At 36.6% G+C, this 22596-nt stretch overlaps 2 protein-coding genes across 2 annotated transcripts; both read right to left on the reverse strand.

Moving 5' to 3' along the window:
* Positions 1 to 7123: 7123 nt before the first annotated feature.
* Positions 7124 to 14394, reverse strand: LOC126821352 (uncharacterized; the record flags this gene model as incomplete). Its single annotated transcript, XM_056101051.1, has 3 exons — positions 7124 to 7276; positions 8576 to 8751; positions 14166 to 14394. Coding segments are annotated over 3 exons (558 nt in total), but the record flags the coding sequence as incomplete, so codon positions are not given.
* Positions 14395 to 16768: 2374 nt separating this feature from the next.
* On the reverse strand, positions 16769 to 20645 carry LOC130012915 (uncharacterized). Its single transcript, XM_056101052.1, has 4 exons — positions 20267 to 20645; positions 19125 to 19514; positions 18551 to 18908; positions 16769 to 16805 (listed from the first exon to the last, which is right to left on the reverse strand). Exons 1-4 carry the CDS (start codon positions 20592 to 20594, stop codon positions 16769 to 16771), a joined length of 1113 nt encoding a protein of 370 aa, XP_055957027.1. The 5' UTR covers positions 20595 to 20645.
* Between the last annotated feature and the right edge of the window lie 1951 nt (positions 20646 to 22596).

The following is a 22596-nucleotide window of genomic DNA, read 5'->3' on the forward strand; positions in this document are numbered from 1 at the left end:
CAAAAACTTTATATATTTTTTTATCTAATACCTAGGAGTAGTTATCTTTAATGTAACTGTCGTTGAGTAAATATAGTGGACAGATTTGTATTTGGGCGAGATTGTATGTGTCCAGATTGGTCACGAGCCAAGTTGACCCTATTGGTTTTATTGAGCATTCATTGTTTTGTTTACTAGTTTAAAACAAGTATTAAAAATACTTGTTAGCTCTGTAAAATTATAATTTCAATATGTAAAATCCTAAAATACTTGAGTTCTAATTTTGGATAGTAGACAAAATTATAATTGCATGTTTTAACCACGTGCTTGCTGTTGAAAGATTAAGGAGCGCTCCTCAGAGTCAGCACGAAAATAGATGCCGTGGGGTGATCCAAGTTCTTTCACGAAAAGAAAGTGAAATGAATAGATTAAATTAGCATGTAAAATGTGAAAACAATAGTTAGAATATTAAACAAGAATACCAGGTAGAATTTCATTGTGTATAATGTGAGAATTTTGCCATAATTTGTAGTGTCTATGAATACGATGATGAATAAACTTTTCTGTCCGAAGAACTACGGTCTGGACAGTTTGAAAATCAGTTAGAATACGTCTGTGCCCCGACTGTTCGTCCGTCCCCCCCATCCAGAGAATATTCCCGCGCTACGAAAAGGGGCCGCAGGCAGTCACATTTAACATTTCATATATATATTGTGGTGTAATTGTCGAGATAATTATTTACTGTGGGTCACCCTACAACATCCATCGACAATTTGATGTTTGCGGTTTCAAACCATTTAAAACTGTATATGCCAGAGTCGATAACTGGGTGCGCCTCTAACCCGAGTTAGGACAGTACCTATATATATGAAATACCGGAATTCATAATCCATACTCACAGAATATTTTAACTGGGTTAATGGGTCACTATACAAGAGGGAGAAATGTGGTTTAACTTCCACTCGACAAAAAGAGGGTTATTTCATGTCAACAATTTGCTTAAGCGTAGGGTTCTGTAGCAGTGATAGGAAAGCCCACGGGGACAAGCAACCCTACACATGTACAAGCGGGGAATCCAAAACACGCCACATGGCAGACTTTATTGAAGCTAAGCTTATTCACTGTAATTGTTTTTTTTTGTGGATTTGAACTAATAGTAATTGCAGAATGACCGCAGTACACGAAAAACAAAATCTACAAGATAAACCTGCGGACAAAACAGTATATAGACATTGCAAATAATATCGAATCAAGAGAATGGATCCGGGGGACCAGCTGTAGCCTATGTGTTCACTGTGCTGTAATAGTACAGGCTTCACCTAAAATGACCTAGATCATATCAACGATACCGTTATGTTGTACATGTAAGCCAACCATGTGTCTTAAATGCGGTCAAGCTATTGTCATTGTTAGTTTTTCGCAAACATATTTGGCAACTGAGTTTCAGTCACCTGTTACTGCGTACATAATACGTAAAGCAAGAGATCATGTTACACGTAGCACTTCGAATAGTGATTATAGCCCCAGGGGCCTGTTTCACGAAATTTTAACTAATATAAAATCGAAATTTTAGTAATTTGATTGGATAATATTAGATTGATTTTAGTGCCTTGCCAATCAAAATTGAAATATCTACTAAAATTTGGATTTTATCTTAAGTTAAGATTTCGAGAAACAGGGCCATGAATTATAGGCCGTGATAAACTAGGTCACATGACACCGATATAAGTACCGGGTATTTTTTTAAGTAATATTGAACATAAATTACTATATTTTCATCTGAAGATCAGTATATGACCACGAGAAATAGTAAATCATTTAAATAACAACAATAACGAAGGATTAACCTACATAATAATACCGATTATCTCCCTTTCTTATCTTTTACCTATTTAATAATACCGATTGTTTCCCTTTCTTATCTTTAACTCAGTTACTTGTCAAATGCGTTACTAAACTGTATTGTTTTTTTTATATGCCCACATTTTCATGTGGACGTATTATGCCGTCGCGTCTGGACGTCGATCCGTCCGTCCACAATTGTTTGTGGACACTCTACAGGTCACAATTCTTATCCGATTTTGACGAAACTTGAAATATAGGTTTATCTCCAAAAGATCTCAGCTGCTTTCGATATTGGCATGTATCGGATCGAAACTTCATGGATTATGGCCCCTGTTTGTACGAAAAATCACGTTTTTAGCTTGTGGACACTAAAGAGGTCACAATTTTTATCCGATTTTGTTGAAACTTGAAATGTAAGTTTATAACCCAAAGATCTCGGTTCCTGTCGATATTCGCACATATTGGACCATAACTTCCTGAATTATGGCCCCTGATTGTACGAAAAATCACGTTTTTAGCTTGTGGACCCTATAGAAGTAATAATTTTTATCCGATTTAAAAAACCGTATTATTATATCACCGTTACACCCTAAGGACGGATGAGTTTGAATTTCGTGAAAATCGGCCCAAAATTGACAGACAAAATGGCTGCCGTTCGTTCTCAAATAACGTAAAAATATGATATATCAAGGTTGTGGACCCTATAGAGGTCACAATTTTTATCCGATTTTGTTGAAACTTAAAATGTAAGTTTATAACCCAAAGGTCTCGGTTCCTTTCGATATTCGCGCATATCGGACAGTAACTTCCTGAATTATGGCCCCTGATTGTACGAAAAATCACATTTTTAGCTTGTGGACCCTATAGAGGTCATAATTTTTATCCGATTTAAAAAACCGTATTATTATATTACCGTTCCACCCTAAGGACAGTTGAGTTCGAATTTTGTGAAAATCGCCACAAAATTGACAGACAAAATGGCCGCCGTTCGTTCTCAATTAGCGTAAAAATATGGTATTTCAAGGTTGTGGACCCTATAGAGGTCACAATTTTTATCCGATTTTGTTGAAACTTGAAATGTAAGTTTATAATCCAAAGATCTCGGTACCTTTCGATATTCGTGCATATCGGACCGTAACTTACTGAATTATGGCCCCTGATTTTACGAAAAATCGCTTTCTTTTTAGCTTGTTCTCTATCCATATCTCGAAAATGTGGGCGTATCCTGCCTGGCAGCCGCTGGTTTTATATACGACCACATTAAAATATGGTCGTATGTTGTCATCGTCCCGGTCCGGCGTCCACCCTCTATATGACTAAAGATGGTGCCACCCATTAAATAGTCTAATAAATGATAAGTATTGATGTAATGGATTAGGTCAATTTCATCAAGAACCTCGGAGCTACATACAAAAATCAAATTCTAAAGCCCCCAAACAGGTTTCTTGTTGTCTATTTCGTAGGGTAACCCGTGCACTCTACAGAAAGTTGGTCTCGACACGGCTAAATGTGCACGCTTCAGTTGCGTGTCGATAAATAGCCATGGCACGTGCAATTCTCTATAATATATATCAACTATTACAGCCGTAAAAAATCTATTGTTGACGATTTTGAATAGCAGTAAAATTTAGCTTCTTGGTTCTTACAGCAGCTTTAGAAATTACGTTTGTTTTATTTTTTAAATTGCTTTATCATTAACTGTACCGTTAAGAGCGGCATCTTTTGCTTTAGTAAAAATACTATCTCTGAAACACTTTCGTTAGCAGGAACATGATACTAGTAGTAGTTTCCTTTTACTTTTACAAGTTTCTTAAAACAATTGTTGTTGTCTAAAGTGCTTATTTCTAAATTCAATTTCTTGTTCTAGCTTTCTGTTAGGTGAACACTCTTTCGTAGTAACGACAGAGTGACAGGCATCTACACACCAGAGCAGAATGATTGATAGCTGTCAGCATTCACCTGGGAAATATCAAGGGAAATAATTTGAACAACTGGAGGCAGACCACATTATCTACTACATAAATTTTAAAACCCGTTTACCTGCTATTCCAGGCAATGAGTTTAAAGTAGAACAATAAACTAATATAGCCTTATTTATATCGCTAACTTTGACAATCTGTTTTTCACCCATAACGGCATTAACCCCCCACCACACACACACAAAGTGACAAAAGAAAGAAATAAACATTCAATGTTTTAATTTTTCTATATACCCCCCCCCCCCCCACACTATGTTTTTATATAGTAGATTGGCTCCCACAGCAGGATTTTTTTATTCAGATTGGCCCCAACACACGATTTTTTATTTAGATTCGTGTCCCAACAACAGGATTTCTTTAGGTTATCCCTCACCACAGGGATTCTTCTGTAGAATAGCGCACACAGCACGATTTTTTTTTAAAGATTGCATGGTCCCGTCTATTTAAATTGTTATAATACTATTAGTATTTCTATGGTCCCAAGATTTTATATAGATTGCCCCTCACAGCAGACTTTTCTTTAGATTATCCATCACATCGGACCCCGAGTTCACAAAGCATTCTCAGACTTAAGTTAAGAATTTACTCAACTTACAATTACTGTTTATGATAAATTCTTTGATCCAGAAACACAAAACTTGGCATAGTTTCTTATTCATGTATTTGATACATTAAAACAGCAAAGGTTTTATAAAGGGCTATATTTTAGTTAAAATAAGGCGAACAATTTGGAGTAAATTCTGAACTTAAGTCTGAGAAAGCTTTTTTTTCAGTTTGGCTTTCACAGCAAGATCTTTCTTAAGATTGGTGCCCACAGCATGATTCTCTATAGATTGCCCCACCCCACACCTCAAAGCAGTACTGATTTATATTGGTTCAGATTGACCCTCAGATGTTCAATAGATAATCTCTTAGGTTGGTCCCAACAGTAAGATTTTCTATAGATTACTATTACAGCATATTTATTACCATTACAGCATATATTATTAGAGCATATACATAGTGCACCCTTTCATATACCGTGTTCAGGGGCACTTTACAAATTGACAACGTAACCAAAAAGAAAAAAAAACCACACACACACAACAGAACAAACCAACATGTACTGTGTCCGTTAAGTTAAAGCATGTTTAAATAAACGTGTTAAGTTGATTATTAAAAGAATACAGAGATGTACACGATAGTTTATCTTATGTTATGTGAGCTATGAATGTTCGGCGCATCAGAATTTTTCGTCAAAATAGCCATCACAGCAGAATTTGTTTTCAGATTGGTTCCCACAACATTATATTCTATAGATTGGTACCAACAGCAGGGTTTTTATTTAGATTATATCAGGAGTTCCGTTAGATTATCCACCACAGCAGAATATTCCGTCAGAATAGCCATCACAGCAGAATTTTTATTCAGAATATCCATTACAGCAGAATTTGTTTTCAGCTTGGTCCTCAACATAGAACTGTACCATCTATGGTCCTCACAGTAGTATTTTCTATAGATTGGTTTAAACATTAGGTTTTTCTTTAGATTATCCATCATATTAGAAATTTCGTTAGATAATCCATCACAGCAGAATAACCACCACAGCAGAATTTTCTATAGATTGGTTGCAAAAGCAGGAATTGTGGTTAGATTTAAACAGCAGCATTTTTATTTAGAATATCCATCACAGCAGAACTTTTGGTCAGAATAGCTATCACAGCAGAATTCTCTATAGAATTTTTCGTTAGAATGTAGAATTCATTTTCAGATTGGTCCTCACCACAGCAGAATTTTCTATAGATTGGTCCTAACACAGCAGGGTTTTTCTAGATTATTCACCAGAGCAGAAATTTTCGTTAGACTATCGTTTAAAGCAGAATTTTTCGTCCGTATAGCCATGACATTACAGCAGATTTGGTTCTGTTTGGACCAACAGCAGATTGGCTCCCAGAGCAAGATTTTCTATAGAATACTGCTAATTGGAGTTTATATAGATTGCCTTGCCGAAATCTATATAATTTTTTAAATTAGATTAGCCCCAGAGCAGGATTTGTTTTTACTCGGATTGTGTTCCCGTTAACAGGATTTTCGGTAGATTAACCCCCCACCCCCACCAAAGACGATCCGTACCGGTAGGTAACAGATCACAGACACAACATGAAGTTGGGTTCAACTACGTTGTTTTCAAAAGACAGAAAGTAGAATTATTTCTAGAATTTAACAGAATTTCGAATTCAATTTTTAACACAGATCTCTTAAAATAGTGTTATTGTAAATGTCTAATCAAGAAGAAGTTAATGTTTGTTTATACCAATTTGTGATAATTTCGAAAATTTTGTATATTCCCTATATTTTGGTAGATTTGCTTTGTATTAAGAGTATGGTGACATGATTTAGCAGCTTGGTTAGGAATATATCAATCATCCCTTTTTTTATTATTGCATTTATTACTCAACGTTGTTAATTAATGATATTTAAATCACACATCTATGCTTTACTATTGTTTACATGCTAATTACGTTTTATATAGACTTTGTGTACGTTTGTTCATTGTCTTTACAGCCAGGTCGGTGGAGAAAGATCCAAGATTTTTCAGCATGGTTTCCCCCTTGTGAGTATGTAGAACAGAGGGCATTTAAAATACGGCATCTAGTTGTTCAGATTGCACAGATCCTGTATTCAATTTGACAAGCATATTAAAGAATCCTTGACAGTAGGAATCCAACACAAGAGTAGCCAGGTAGCCTGGGCAAAATTTCTTATCACACCACATGGTATGTAGCCCTGTCTTCATTAGGCCAGGCGAAACTAAAGTAGGACGTCTAACCCCAATAATTCATGTCCAGGTCGTACCTGGTCTTTTTAGACGGAGAGCAACTCCTGTATCATGACTTATAATGGTGATAAAATTGTTATCTTTAAACTAATAGTGTTACAGATAAAATTCGCCTTAACAGTAGTTGTAGAGGTGCCACAGTGGTTCAGTGTCCAACCCGGTTTTGACAGACACAGGGCATCATGAATTTCTGGAGTGCCACAAGCCAAAAAATGTGTTTTTCCGGACAACCAAAATATGTGATTTTTCGGACAATCAGGGGCCATAATCCATAAAGTTTCCATTACATGCCAATATCTAAAGGAACCGAGATCTTTTGGCGATCAACCTATCTTTCAAATTTCGCCAAAATAGGATACGATTTGTAACCTGTAGAGTGTCCACAAACAGATTGTATAAGGACGGGCAGGGTATTTTGCATTCTGAACTCTTTAACATTGAATACCACAAAGTTGTTGGTGATTTTCAATCATCTAAATTCATTTTTTACATAAAATTCCAATTAAAAATTTGTAAAAGTTAAACCAAGTTGTAATGCTGTAAGCATTACTTTTTTGAAATCTTCATATTCTTCAATAACTGGAATTGCCAAATTATGTGAACATGTATTGGCATATGGTGACGTGTCAGCACCATTTATAGGGTGTTTGAAAGGCTAAGACATGGATCAAATCACAGGGTGGTATTTTTGAAAAACCAGTCACAAAAATAAGGATGCTTTCCAATCCTTCAGGATCCTCTGTAAAAGAAATAAAATCATAGAGCAATTTATTTTAATTCAAAAGAATCTTCCACATATATTTCTTCATAAACTACTATGACGAGACCGAACAATCAAAATAGTTTCCAATAATGTGAATGTGGGATAATGTTAATAGGTATGTACACTTATTCAGGCAAAAAAAACAGTACCTATGAGTAGGCCTACATATAAACACGTACTGATTTGCTGTTTGATTACTGACTGACATTAATGAAAATTTATGATTGCTTTCTTCTTTATGCCCTAATAAATTTTTTTTCACTAAACGTAAACAGTGACAGATCACCAAAATGTTTAAAACAATTCCATTGAGTAGTCTGTCATATGTCAAGTGCACAATCTTTAAAATTCTAAATGTGTGTGGAATGATAAATATGTAGGATTAACGATCCAAATTGTAGAAATGGTAAGCACTAATGAACAATTCAACTAAACAGAGTATTAATAAATTACATCAAGAACTGTCTCCTATGCCAAAACACAAGTAATTGAGGAGGTAATTATTGGCGATCAAATAATTCTTAAAGGGTTCTGTTTTATGGACAGAAGAAAAATCAAAGCTAACTGTAAGTTCAACCATAGAATGTTTGAAACATGTAGTTAACAAGCGGTTGCCAAGCAAGATGCCCCCACATTTTTCAAGAGATGGACAGAGAACAAGCTCAAAAATGGGAGTGATTTTGTGGACAATCAAGAGCCATAATCCAGAAAGTTGCAGTCCAATATGCCCGAATAAACATACTTTAACACTATTTGCATCTAAGGAGCGGCCATTTTGTCCAGCAGTTTTAGTCTGAAATTTGAACTCAACCATCATTAGGGTGTAACAGTGATGTATTTAAACGTTTTTTTAAATCGGAAAAAATTGTGACCTCTAGGGATACCTCAAACTAAAAATACGATTTTTCGTACAATCGGGCCATAATTCAGGATGTCAATATGCGATATCCGTGAAATTGCAAGAAACCAAGATCGGATGAAAATTGTGACATCTAGAGTGTCCACAAGCTAAAAACGTGATTTTTTCGTACAATCAGAGGCCATAATCCATAAAGTTATGGTCCGATACTTGGCAATATTGACAGGAAGATCTTTGAGGGATAGACCTATATTTCAAGTTTCGTCAAAATTGGATATCAATTGTGACCTTTAAAGTGTCCACAAACAGGGGCAACGACAATATATGTCCACATGAAAATGTGGGCGTTTAAAAACTATAACAACCTGCAACGTAAATTCACCCCCCAAATCCTGTAACAAATCTCGCCAATTTGTCTGTGTCCTCAGTTCTTTTCTGTAATCGTTGCTCCCCTCGTCACTGAAGACCGGCAAAAACAGAGCATCAACATCATCCGGTTCAAGTTTGTTTTTTTTTTATATCAACAAAAACTTGTCTAAGTACTTCTGTTTTTTTTAATTTCATCCAAGACACCCAGACAATTCAATCCTTTGGTAAATCTGAAATCATAAAAAGATTAAGATACAATGTACCAATCAGTAGCATACATTAGTAATTGAATTGACACTTATTGTCCCCCGCCTTTCGAAGAAAGCAGGGGACTATTAAAATGGGTTCGTCCGTCTGTCTGTCTGTCTGTCCGTCCGTCACACTTTTTGGGACACAATAACTCTCTTCCTAATTGAGCTAGAATGTTCAAACTTGGTGTATGTGTTTATTAGGTCAATGCCTTGATGGAGTTCGAAGATGAGCATTTTCCGCTTAGGGTAAGCAGAGATAAGCAATTTGATTGGTTGATGCTTTGGGACACGATAACTCTCTTCCTAATTGGGCTAGAATGTTCAAACTTGGTGTATGTGTTGATTAGGTCAATGCCTTGATGGAGTTCGAAGATGAGCATTTTCCGCTTAGGGTAAGCAGAGATAAGCAATTTGATTGGTTGATGCTTTGGGACACGATAACTTTTAATGGAGCTAGAATGTTCAAACTTGGTGTATGTGTTTATTAGGTCAATGCCTTGATGGAGTTCGAAGATGAGCATTTTCCGCTTAGGGTAAGCAGAGATAAGCAATTTGATTGGTTGATACTTTGGGGCACGATAACTCTCTTTCTAATTGAGCTAGAATGTTCAAACTTGGTGTATGTGTTGATTAGGTCAATGCCTTGATGGAGTTCGAAGATGAGCATTTTCCGCTTAGGGTAAGCAGAGATAAGCAATTTGATTGGTTGATGCTTTGGGACACGATAACTTTAGTTCTAATTAAGTGAGATTGATGAAACTTGGTGTATAGTTTCATTACAGTAATACCTTGACTAAGTTTGATAATGAGCATTTTCTGCTCAGGGTAAGCAGAGCGATACGCAATTTGATTGGTCGAGACTTTGGAAAACAATAACTCTCCTACTTTGATTGTTAGACTATAAGTAAAGATATACTGTTTGATTGTTCAATACTTTGTAAAAGATAATTTGTGATAAATTTATATGTGTCCTCTAATTATTTTCCTATTTCGGCGGGGGACATCAGCCTCACTGTTGGCTTGTATGTTGCTAAATATAAGTAAGAGTTCAAGCGGACAATAACATACACATTTAGAAAAATTACAAGATGATAAAAGATTAATTTGCAAATTAAAAGTTTTCATATTTTCATAAAAAAAAACAAAATCCTGTTGTCAAATGTATTCATAAGACGGGTGATGCCATATAAGTATTTGCCTAAGAAATAATATTTTCTCAGTGCCTCAGAAAAAAGACTCAAAACACCGTTCCCATGCAAGATACGCCCACATTTTGCAAGAGATGACTAGAGAACAAGCCAAAAAATGATTTTTTTGTACAATCGGTGACCATTATCAAGTATGTTACGTTCAGACATGCGACAATATCAAAAGAAACCAAGATATTTAGGATATAAACATATATTTTAAGTTTCATAATAATCAGATAAAAATTGTGGCCAAATCGAAAACAACTGAGATGTTTCGGATATAAGCATAACATTTCAAGTTTCATAAAAATCTGGTAAAAATTATGGCATCTGGGGTGTCCACAACCTTGGAATTACATACTATTGTGTATAACTATAAATGAAATGAAATGTTGTTTAATGGCACGTCAGCTCCAACCGGGCTATATTGCGCCAAACATATGGTGAATTTAACGAGACAAATTAAAACAATATCACAGGAATGTATTCATATATGTAAATAAAAACAAATATCACAGAAAATATACTTAAAAATAAATATATCAATTCCTTTACATATATAAATATTTAAAAACAATATATGATAAATATATACAATTAAAATTTTGAATAAAAGTTTGTCTCTTTTAAAAATGCTAGCAATTCATCATAAAGCTCCGGTTGAGCAAATAGCTGACGTACTGACTGGCAACGGTAATATTTAGATCTAATATGTTTGAGATGATTGCACTCAATCAAGATGTGTTTCACTGTCAAAGGAACATGACAGTGAACACATTGTGGTTGAGGCTCTCGCTTTAAGATGAAAATGTGTGTTAAAAAAGTATGACCAATGCGAGAGCGACACAAAACCACTTCATCTCTCCTGCTGGTTCTATAGGAGCTTGGCCAGTCTCCTAAGAGAGGCTTAATGTGATGAAGTTTGTTTGTGTCTGCAAGATCCCAAGACCGTTGCCAGCGGTCATATACAAATAATTTAATGGACGATTTAAAATCGGTGAAAGGTAAAAGAAATTGTGATATGGGAAGATCTAAAGCAGACTTGGCAGCTAAGTCTGCTTGATCATTCCCTTTAATATCAACATGACTGGGGAGCCAGCAAAGGACAGTGTCCTTGCCGTTAAACTCGTGTGATAGTAGCAGACGATAAATGTCTGCTACTAAAGGGTGTACAAGCTGCTTATTGTTTATTGCCTGTAAAGAGGACAAAGAATCAGTAAATATAATGTGTTTTAAGGATGAAGAGAATTTGATATACTCCAAAGCCTGAAAGATGGCCTGGAGTTCAGCAGTAAATATGGAAGCAGCAGGAGGAAGACGAACAGAAATGGTCTCAGATGGCGTGACAGTAGCCGATGCTACCCGATCGCCATCTTTGGAACCATCTGTATAAATTGGAGCATAATCACCATATTTAGACCTTTTCTCGTGTATAACTATAAACTACAATTCTGTATGGATCATCTTGGAACTTTGCATGTTTATTCCTTATATCGTAAGGACAACAATTTATTTTAACAGACTACTTACTGGTGTAAAACTTCTCTTATTCTGTTTAGGACGATATGTTGACACAGAACTTCCACAAGTTCTTCTTTTCTGTCGAATATATATATATATTTATATATATATATACACACACACATAAAGTGTTGTGATAAGTTGTTTTTAATTGATAATTTCTGTGATATTTGTTTTTATTTATGTATATATAGATTACTATTGTGATTATTATTTAGTTTGTCTCATATAACTCATCATATGTTTGGCGCAATATAGCCCGGTTGGTGCTGACGTGCCATAAAACCACATTTCATTCATTCATTCTGTCAGACCCCCCCCACCCTCCCCCAATACACAACCAAAAGCACAGTAAATTTTGCTCTTCAAAGTGAAGTTCAATTTTAAAGGGTAAGTGGCTTATTCTGGTCATTAATTCTTATTTATTCTTCCTTTCACCAGCTTGATAATTCTCAAAAATGTATTTTTGACATTTCCCACAAAGATATGCATGCTTCTATAATTACAACCGATAAAAAATGGTTTAATTAATTCACTAGTTCGGACTCAATTGTGAACACCGGATACAGGTGTGGCAATATGCAACCACATTCTGATGTGGGCAATAAAAATAGTATAGGAGCAGAACAGTAGGACGTGGACTGCTTTCAGATGAATGTGACAACAATATACATCAACACTAATTGTTGGGACCACAATCACATTCTCAGGTGGCAGAATGGCAGTAGATGTTAAATAAAGCTGTTCACAATTATCAGGCAAATTTTGTTTTCTTTTCACTGGGAACAAGAGGTTGCCATGCAAGATACACACACACACATTTTTTAAGAGATGGATCGAGAGCGAGCTAAAAGGATAGATGTCCAGGCAACAATCCACAGCAGCTAAATCGTCTGATCGGTCAACAAGGGTTGTCACATATTTAATCTTTTGTAGGTAATGTGGGGCATTTCTTACAAGACAATTTCATATAGATCAGATTATAATTTTCAACATTGGTTGGTTCACATAGTGCCTTAACTCAAGAAGTAATTTACCAAAATTGTGGAACTTTGACTGGCTTATTCATTTTACTGATTAAACCATTGCCATAGCTCTAGTAGTAATTAACAGAAATTGCTGAAATTTAAAGATTTCTTTTTTCACCAATTTAAATAATGCTGAAATTCAATAAGCTTCATTGTTTCACTAATAATATAAATAATGCACATAAATTTCACACAGATGTCATGATAATTATAACTTGAACAAAGGGAAGTCTAGACTTATACACAGGAATTGCTGAAATTCAATTGAAAATAACTTTCATACAGATCAGATGACAACATTACAGCGTTCACAAGGTGTAAGAAAGTGAAACAAGGGCAATAACTCTAGACGTACTTAACATTAAATCGCTGAAATTCAACAGGTTTCTTCGTTTTACTAATGATGCATATAAATTTCCTGTAAATTGGATGATAACTTTTGTCATTAGAGGGTTCATAATATGCAACAAAGCGTAACATGGCCAATACCTCCAGAAGAATTTAAATCTAAATTTGATAATCACGGGCCATAATCCAGTGACAGTCCCATACATTTCATTATTGAAAGGTACCAAGATCTTTAAGAGATCAACTTACATCTCATGTTTCGTCAAAATCAGATAATAATATTGTGTACTGTAGAATTTCCACAAAAAAACTGTAGACAGGGCGGACAGGGGCGATGACAATCCATGTCCGCATGAAAATGTGCGTGTATAAGAGCGATCAGTGGTTGGGAATCTGAAGATGATAAATAATAATTTAACTATACAATCACCGTCAGAATTTGCGTTCTCAAATCATTATCAACAATGTCGTTTACTGATGGTTTCTCCTGTAACCCATATGCGACAAGATTAAACATCATATTTGAAAAGAAAGCAGGTGACGGTGCCTCGTGAACAAAAAAGTAAGTAATCATTCTACCATAGATTTCGTAGTACCCCTTTTGTTCACCTAGAAAAAAAATATAAGAGTTGCAGTAAAAACCAAAACATTTAATAAATAGAATCCAGAGACCTTAAGAGGGGGTGGGATGGGAGGGTGCGGGGGCAAGCCTAGAGGGGCCTTGCGGTATGCTAAGTAATGTATTAAAATTGCTGGTATATAAATTGATATTTTTAAATGCACTGTTACTTGATAGTAAAGCAGAAGAAAACTTGTGACGCTTCTGAATTTGACACGTATTGTTAATTCTGATGAGTTCACTTCCAAGTTTAACAAGTTTTCACATGTGATGAACAGCTTGATATTTTGTCTTCGAATGGCTACGTTTTTTTTTTTGTTATTCCATTTGTTTGCATATTTAAAATTGCCTGTGAAAATCATGTACATCTGATTAGTATTACCATAGTAAAACTAAAATGTTGTAGATGTAATTGGTATGTCATATGTTAAATCTCAGTTCGTCTGTTTTAGTATAGAGATCGAGTGCCCCCACTCCTCCTAGCCGAGTTATTTGCTCCAAATTGCTGGCCCTGAAAGGGGCTGGTATGTAAGACATTCATCCAGACACAAAGATAAGAATAATATAAATTTCAATGTGATCATTTAAACACTAACAGTTAATATCAGGGCACAAAATTTTTTCATTCATTTCGCCTTGAAAAATAGGTGAGTCCCTAATTTGACACATTGCGAGGCGGTAGAACTCACAACTAGGTCCACCGTTATCAATGCCTTGTCCTCCCGAAAAACGCACACTTAATCCTCTTTCGGGATGGAATGTTTTGTTTGCAAATGCCCTCCTTCCAGCTCTCAGCACATCCTCTCGATCCACGTTAATGATGTTTTTTTTCCATTACCGGTATTTCTTTGAGCATACATTCTCGATAATATATCTTCTAGACTCTCTTTCCTAGAAATAACAAGGCAACAATGAGGCTGATGTCCCCCTTTCAAAATCCCAAAATAAATACACTATATATGGTGTATTCCGGTCTTCATTATAGCCCTGTCAGAGCAGAAAAGTAAAGTTAAACCCTGTGGCTGCCCTAGAGTCACTCGTCTCTACTGGGAGTTTCAAAACACAATTGAATCAATCAGTTATCAATAGTTTATTCACCTTGGTAATTTGAGTAGGAGTAGGAGATAACAATCGTTGACAACTTTGTGGGATAAACAAACAAAAAATATACATGAAGATTCCAGGCTAGATCACCCTGAGCACATGGCTGCCTCAACAGACTCTAGAGTGATCTCCTCTTAGTTCTCAATTTTACTGAACTATGGGAGGTAACTCCATTTAAGAACCCATTCCCAGGGATCAGACCAATTTATAACTTCACTGCAAATTGCCGCAGTGACATGGCTCCCCTAACTGCTACAGATAGCAGTTACAATAATTGATTGCTAATTCTCACTTTACAAGTTCTATACGAGTACCTGAATGGACATGAATATCTGAATGGACAAAATAAACTAATATGTAAGGAAGAACTTAATACAATGTTTTAACCCCTGAATCACACAAACATTTAAAATGTTATATTACATAAATCTCTGGGTACACTTGCACACGAGGAATGTCGTGTCAGTCCCGAACGAACACAAATACTAACATTTCAAATTATAATAAAGTACTGAGTTTATCACAATCATCACAATGGTATTAGTCAAACAAAGTTTTAACAGCGAAATGTATCTATCCCATAAAGGCTTCGCGGCACTACCAGTATATTGTCATAGTATTTATTACATCACAGTCACTCACAATGAACAACATGGGTCTGATATACTCGCAGCGCAGTAAGTCGTAAATTTAAACATCATTAGGAACTGAATCTGGCTCCTTGACGGGGATCACATCCTGGTCGCCTGGTTCTCCATTACTGTTTTCAGAAGTTTCTGCTGCCAACAACAACACCAATTTGTGTATAGGTCTATCTAGATAAGTCAGTTGAGATCTGCGTTTACCATCAGTTGTTAACTCTCTATCAGCCATCAGAATTTTGACCTTTCTGATTTTACCATCATGACTTTTGTAGACTTCCGTGACTCTTGCCAATGGCCACTTATTGCGTTGGTCATCTGCTTCTTTAGAAATAACTATGTCACCAACTTGTAGATTTCGTTTGAAGCTTGACCATTTGCAGCGATACTGTAAGTTCTGCAAATACTCTTTACGCCATCGTAACCAAAATTCATTGGCAAGAAACTGAACTCTTCGCCACCATTTCTGTGAATAGATATCATCTCTCTGGAACTGTCCAGGTGGTGGTAGTACAACTTTTGGTTTCATGGTGAGGAGATGATTAGGAGTTAACGGCTCTGGCCCCTCAGGATCAGATAAGTTGATGACTGATAATGGTCTGGAGTTGATGATGCATTCTACTTCTGTCATAAAGGTTCGAAAGGACTTGTCATCCAGTTGTTGACCGGAACTCATCAGTAAAGTTTCCAAGGCGTTTCGAACTGTTAAGATCTGCCTCTCCCATGCTCCACCCATGTGACTGGAGTGAGGACAATTCATGTTAAATTTAATCCATTCACAATCATTCTGGAGCAAATATTTATGTACTTGATCTTGATCCATCTCGCTGAGGGCTGTTTTCAGTTCGTTTCTAGCTCCGATGAAATTAGTGCCTTGGTCGCTTCTTAGGACGCGAACTGGGCCTCTTCGATTCAGGAATCTGGATAACGCGTTAATAAAGGAGCTACTTGAGAGTGATACAGCTGTTTCTAAATGTACTGCTCTAGATGCCATACAAGTGAACAATACTCCATAGCGTTTAACTTGACTCCTTCGTTCATTAATCAGGAACGGACCAAAATAATCCACAGCACAATAAGAGAATGGAGGTGCTGGTTCGACCCTGTCTTCTGGAAGGTCTGACATTTTCTGTGTCTGTAAGGAACCTCGTAGACGTCGACAAGTTACACATTGGGAAATCAATCTGGCTACAGCTGATGAACCATTAATTATCCAATAACCATTTTGCCGAAGCTCGTTGTGGGTGATACCTCTTCCTATGTGGTTGACTTTCTGATGGTAGTGTGTGATGAGTAGTTTCGTAAGATGTGATTTGCTAGGAATGATGGCTGGATGCTTTAACTCTGGTGGAATGTTGGCTCTCTGGATACGACCACCAACTCTAAGGAAAGGATCAAGTCGAAATAAGGAACTGTACTTCTTAATCTTCTTATTTCTGTCCCTAGTTGCTGTTCTATCTTCTACTACTCCGGATCGACTCTGTAGAATTTCTAATTCTTTCTCAAAATGCTCTTTTTGCAGAATCTTTAAAATTTCCTTTTCGGCTTCTTCAAACTCAGAAACTCCAATTTTTCCTGAACCAGTCATTTCGTTGCTTGATTTCTTCTGGAGTCTTTTCTTTAGTTGTAAACATGATGCAACTGCTCGCTTGCACTTATACCAGCTGGATATGTGGATAAATCTGTCAGATTCCAATACGTTGAATGATGATACGTTTGTAGAAAGGACTGTAGCTTTCTTGACTTCATCATCCGCTTCATCTAGACTGTAGGCTATTTCTTGGTTAACATCAATCACTTGATTCTGCCACAAGAACGGTGGTCCAGCTAACCAGGTTGAATCTTCTACCAGTTGTTTTGCGGTGAGTCCTCTTGATGCTAAGTCTGCTACATTAGATTCACTTTTGACGAAGAACCATTTATCTGGATCCGTCTGATTTCGTATCTGCTGAACTCTGTTAGCTACGAAGGTGTGAAAACGTTTGGCTTCATTCTTCAAATAACCTAGTACGATCCTGCTGTCTGTCCAGAAGAATTCTGTAACATTTTCATACGTTAGCTCGTTACGTAGGAAGGTGCTCATTTTAGCGGATATGGTAGCTGCGACTAATTCTAGTCTAGGAACTGTTACTACCTTCAATGGAGTTACTCTAGCTTTTCCAATGACGAAACTGCAGTGAACTTCTCCAAGACTGTTGACGATTCTGAGATATGAACTTTGGCCTATTCCACATTCTGAAGCATCGGAAAAGTGGTGTAATTCCACGGCCTTAATATCTCCGAAGTCTTTAGGTTTGTAGCATCTTGGAATTTCTAGTTTCTCTAGTTCCATGATATCCTGTCTCCATTTTTCCCAAACTGGGTGTAAATATTCTGGAACAACACTGTCCCAGTCTAGTTTATCTCTGCACATTTGCTGCAAGATCTGTTTTCCTTTCAGAGTAACAGGAGCAACATAACCATTTGGATCATATATTGAGCTGATTGTAGCTAGTATTCCACGACGAGAAAAGGGTCTGTCTCGAAATTCTATCCGGAACTGAAATACATCTTTCTCAACGCACCACACTATTCCTAGAGCTCTTTCTAATGGTAGGGGATCTTTCTGTAGATCTAACTCTTTTATTTTCTTGGATCTATCTTCATTGGGTATAGCTTCCAAAACTTCCTTTCTGTTCGAAATTATCTTGTTTAACCTCAAACCAGCTTTAGCACAAATCTTCTGACTTGATTTAATTAACTCAATGGCTTCTGAAACTGTTGATACTGACTTCAACCCGTCATCAACGTAGAAGTCCTTTTTGATAAACTCTGCAGCCTTTTCTCCATATTCTGCTACACCATCATCTGCGGCTTTCTTTAACCCGAAGTTGGCGCATCCAGAAGAACTTGTGGCTCCAAATAAATGAAATTTCATTCTGTAATGGACTAAATCTCTTTCTGGATCTCCATCCTCCCACCAGATGAATCTTAGTAGGTCCCTGTGCTCCTTGGACACGAAAAACTGATGAAACATACCTTTGATATCTGTCATGAATGCAATATCGTCTTCTCTAAATCTACATAGTATTCCGAGTAGACCATTCATCAGATCAGGACCTTGCAGGAGTATGTCGTTTAGTGATATTCCCTCATACTGGGCTGAACAATCAAATACGACTCTAATCTGGTCAATCTTCCTGTTATGGTAGACGCCTGTATGAGCTATGTAGTTGACTCTGCCATCATGAAGTTGTAATCTGTCCCTGGGTACTCTTTCTGCACAGTTGTCGATTAGATCTTTCATGAAAGCTTGGTAATCAGCCAGGAATTTAGGATTCTTCCTAAATCTTCCGGTTAACTGATTCCATCTCTTCAAGGCTAGTTTATAGTTGTTTGGGAGTGAAACATTGCTAGACTTTAATGGTAAAGGCATTTCGTAGTGTCCATCAGGTCTTTTCTTGATACCATCTTCTAAAGTCTTCAGAAATTTTTCATCTTCAACGGAATAAGGTTTCCTCAAAATATCTGTGAAGTCTGTCTCCATGATTCTTAGAAGTCTTTCACCATCAAAAATTTCTTTAACTTTGGTATTGAATACAAAATTGCTGTAAGTTTCTGAAGCAACTATTTTGTTACAAATTCCGTTGATGTCTTTATTATTTTCTGTCTCAGATTTTGACTTACAGACTCGACCAATAACTCCCCAACCTAGGATCGACTTCTGTCCGTAAGGTTCGTCTTCCTTTCCAGTTATTATTGCTCTGGGTCTAACAATCCTGGTGCAGTCATTGCCTATCAATATCGAAATTTCGACATTTGAGTTGTAAGGCATCAGTTGATCAGCTACTTCTTTCAAGTGGCTCCATTGTTTGAAGACCTCTTGTTTAGGTATCTGGGATCGACTGGCTGGTATTGAATCGCGAGTAAACAATCCTGGTAGCTGAATGATATGTTCGCGTTTGAAATCTAAGACTTCGAGATCATAAATCTTCCTGCTGTGTATGACTTTATTGCTTCCATGCATTGTACTTAGACGAAGATTGGTTTCAGGGCCTGTTATGTTAAGTTTGTCACATACATTATCTCCAACGAAGCCGACATTTGATTGGTCATCTACTACCAAGTATTCCAGGAATTCTTTTGATGGGTTTGCTCTATGACGAATCCAAACAGGAACTATCATGCTGTGCTCTCTTCCATCTTGGTCGGGTAATGAACAAACGGTCATACAGTGTGATGTTGCTTTATCTCCAAGATAATCTGATTTCGATATATGGAAACAAGTAAGATGATCTCCTTTACAAATTTTACAAGTTTTCTTCTTGTTGCAATCTGCGACATAGTGTGACCTTGAACTTGCACATCCCATACATAATCGTTTACGGAAGAAGAAAGCCTTTTTCTCAGATCTAGATTTTTTCATGAACTGTTTACAATCATCTATATGGTGTTTCTCATTGCAAAATAAACAACTATCACTGTCTGTGTTGACATAAGTAGGTTTCTTATCTTCGTGTACACCTGACGTAAGAAAAGACCTTCCATTTGGTCTATTATTGTTGTAGGACCTATGTGTATTAGAAGTTGACTTTGCGTACCCTGTTCGTTTGAAATCATTATTGTTCAACTCAGGCAAATTGGCTTTCTCCGCTGCCTTCTTGACAAATTCTGCAAACTTGGTAAGCAGGGGAAAACTGTTTTTTCCATTAGCGTTCTTCCAGGATAAGATTGTATCTCTCCATCTGCTGTCTAAGTAATAAGGCAATTTACCCACCATCTTGGCGTTTTCCTTGGCATAATCCAATACACCAAGTTCTTTGATATCGGTTTTGGCTACTACTATTTCATCTAGAAAATCTGAAAAAGCCCTCAAACCAGTGGAATCTCTTGAGTCTATGTTTCTCTTGAGTCTATGTTTCTCCAATTGTCTATTTTATTAATAAAGGCTGTAGCAATAACACTGCTATTACCATATCTGTCTTCTATAGCTTTACGATAGGCGTCTTCTGTTCCTAACAGTAAATAATGTTCTACCAATGCCTTTGGTCCCTTCGGATCATCTCCAATATATTTTCTCAGATAGCTTAATTTAGAATCTACATTGGACACATTGGAGTCGATCAGAGCTGTGAATGCGTGTTTCCATGAAGGGTACTTCAGAGGGTCCCCATCGAATACTGGAACATCTAATTTGGGTAATTGAGTGCAGGATACTAGCTGTCTGTTAAGTTCATTCTGTTCTTTGTTAGTTTCTGCCAGCTTCTCTACACATCGTTCTAATGAGGATGCTATCTTCATCCATCCATTACTTTCTGTCTCTTCATATCTATAAGCTCTACTGCTTTCTTCCTGTGATTCAAAAAATCTGGACAACTTCTCTTCTTTCCCTTCTGTAGGAATAGGACTTGCTTGTATTGTGATTCTTCATCTTCATTTTCTTCTGACAACTTTTGACTGTTTATTTCTTCTTTTATTTTAGTCAATTCTGCCTTTAATTTAGTTTCCTTTTGATGAACTTCATCCTCTATTTCCTTTTGTTGACATTCTATTTGCCTTCTTTTCTCTTCTGTTATTTGAAGTTTGGTTTTTTTTCCTCTTCAATTTCCTCTAATTGCAATTGTAATTTTGTTTCTTTTTTCTGTAATTCTGACGCTATTTTAACTGCAAGATTATCTTTTCTAAATTCAGACCTTCTAGATCCTTTTGACCTAATTGAAGCAGTCTCTAATTGGTATTCTTCTAAAAACCTAATCTCCAGTCTGACATCCTGTTCAAAACTACCCCAGTCTATTTGAAACTGTTCTACCTGGGCTTTAGTCTGCAAATAATCTTCTCGTTCTTCCATACCCTCAAAAAGATTTTTAAATTCTTCAAAAATACCTCTGTATTCTTCTAAAATAATCTGTGCCTGTCCAAATTCTTTCTTCCAAACTCGAAGATCTGCACAAACACCTTTCAGTAGGATAATCTGTTTCTTTTTCTCTTGAAACTCTGTCCTCTTAGACTTCAATAATTTATTCTTTAACTCTATCTGGTATTCTAGGCCTTTCTGTGTAAGCTTAACCTGGCGTCTGTGGCTGTCTGTGTCAATGACACTGCCACCACCTGCCACACTTTGACCTGCTGCACCATTTTCTGTGTTTGGGTTTTCTGTTACTCTGCCGACATCTGACATATCTGTATTTTTTATTTGTCTACCCGGATACACTAGTCGATTGTTATTGTGGCTGCCCTAGAGTCACTCGTCTCTACTGGGAGTTTCAAAACACAATTGAATCAATCAATAGTCGTACCAGTTATCAATAGTTTATTCACCTTGGTAATTTGAGTAGGAGTAGGAGATAACAATCGTTGACAACTTTGTGGGATAAACAAACAAAAAATATACATGAAGATTCCAGGCTAGATCACCCTGAGCACATGGCTGCCTCAACAGACTCTAGAGTGATCTTCTCTTAGTTCTCAATTTTACTGAACTATGGGAGGTAACTCCATTTAAGAACCCATTCCCAGGGATCAGCCCAATTCGCAAACAGGAATTATGGGATAGGGTCTAGGTCGCCTTGTTGTAAACAAAGACACACGTGACATGGCCGATCAATTGACAGACGTCGAATTTGACGAAATAAATCTTTGGAATATCAAATCTTTAAAAGACTTTTGTCGGAAAAAAGGATTGAGAGTAAATGGGAGCAAACAGGAATTGGTAGCTCGTGTTTTTGCTGGATTGGAGTTTGATTTACCCGACAAAACCACGAAAGATGAAGAACTTCGCCTCAAAGCCCGATCCTACCAATCCTTGTTGTTTGCAGGTGGAATCAAACTCCCTGATCCGTTTTCTGAACTTACGGTCGGTTGGATAAATGAAAATAATGGTAGAAAGTCTTGGCCACCGACGATGTATTGTGATATATGTGAGTATTTCCATAACCTAAGCGGAGATATTAACAAATCAATTACTAAAAAGGCACTCAATGATTATAAAGAAGGCAAGGCCTACAGTTACTTTGACTCTCAATGGCTCAAGGAAGTCTTTTATCACCCATTATCCGATGAATCAAAGTATTGTTTTTTAAAAGCTATGTGCAGTCCAAGTCAGAGAATACATCACACACCTCATAATGTATGGCTGACTTTGGTAAAGAAAACTGGAGAAATTGTGTCTGCATACTGTACCTGTTTTGCTGGGTTAGAAAAAAGTTGAAATGAATTAATATTTAAGGTTGATTTATGTTCCTTTTTACTAATTATGATTTTATTTGTTTGTTTTTTTTTACTTACACGAAAAAACATGATTTAT

This window comes from Patella vulgata, chromosome 5 (assembly GCF_932274485.2).
Source record: "Patella vulgata chromosome 5, xgPatVulg1.2, whole genome shotgun sequence".
Lineage (NCBI taxonomy): Eukaryota > Metazoa > Mollusca > Gastropoda > Patellidae > Patella > Patella vulgata.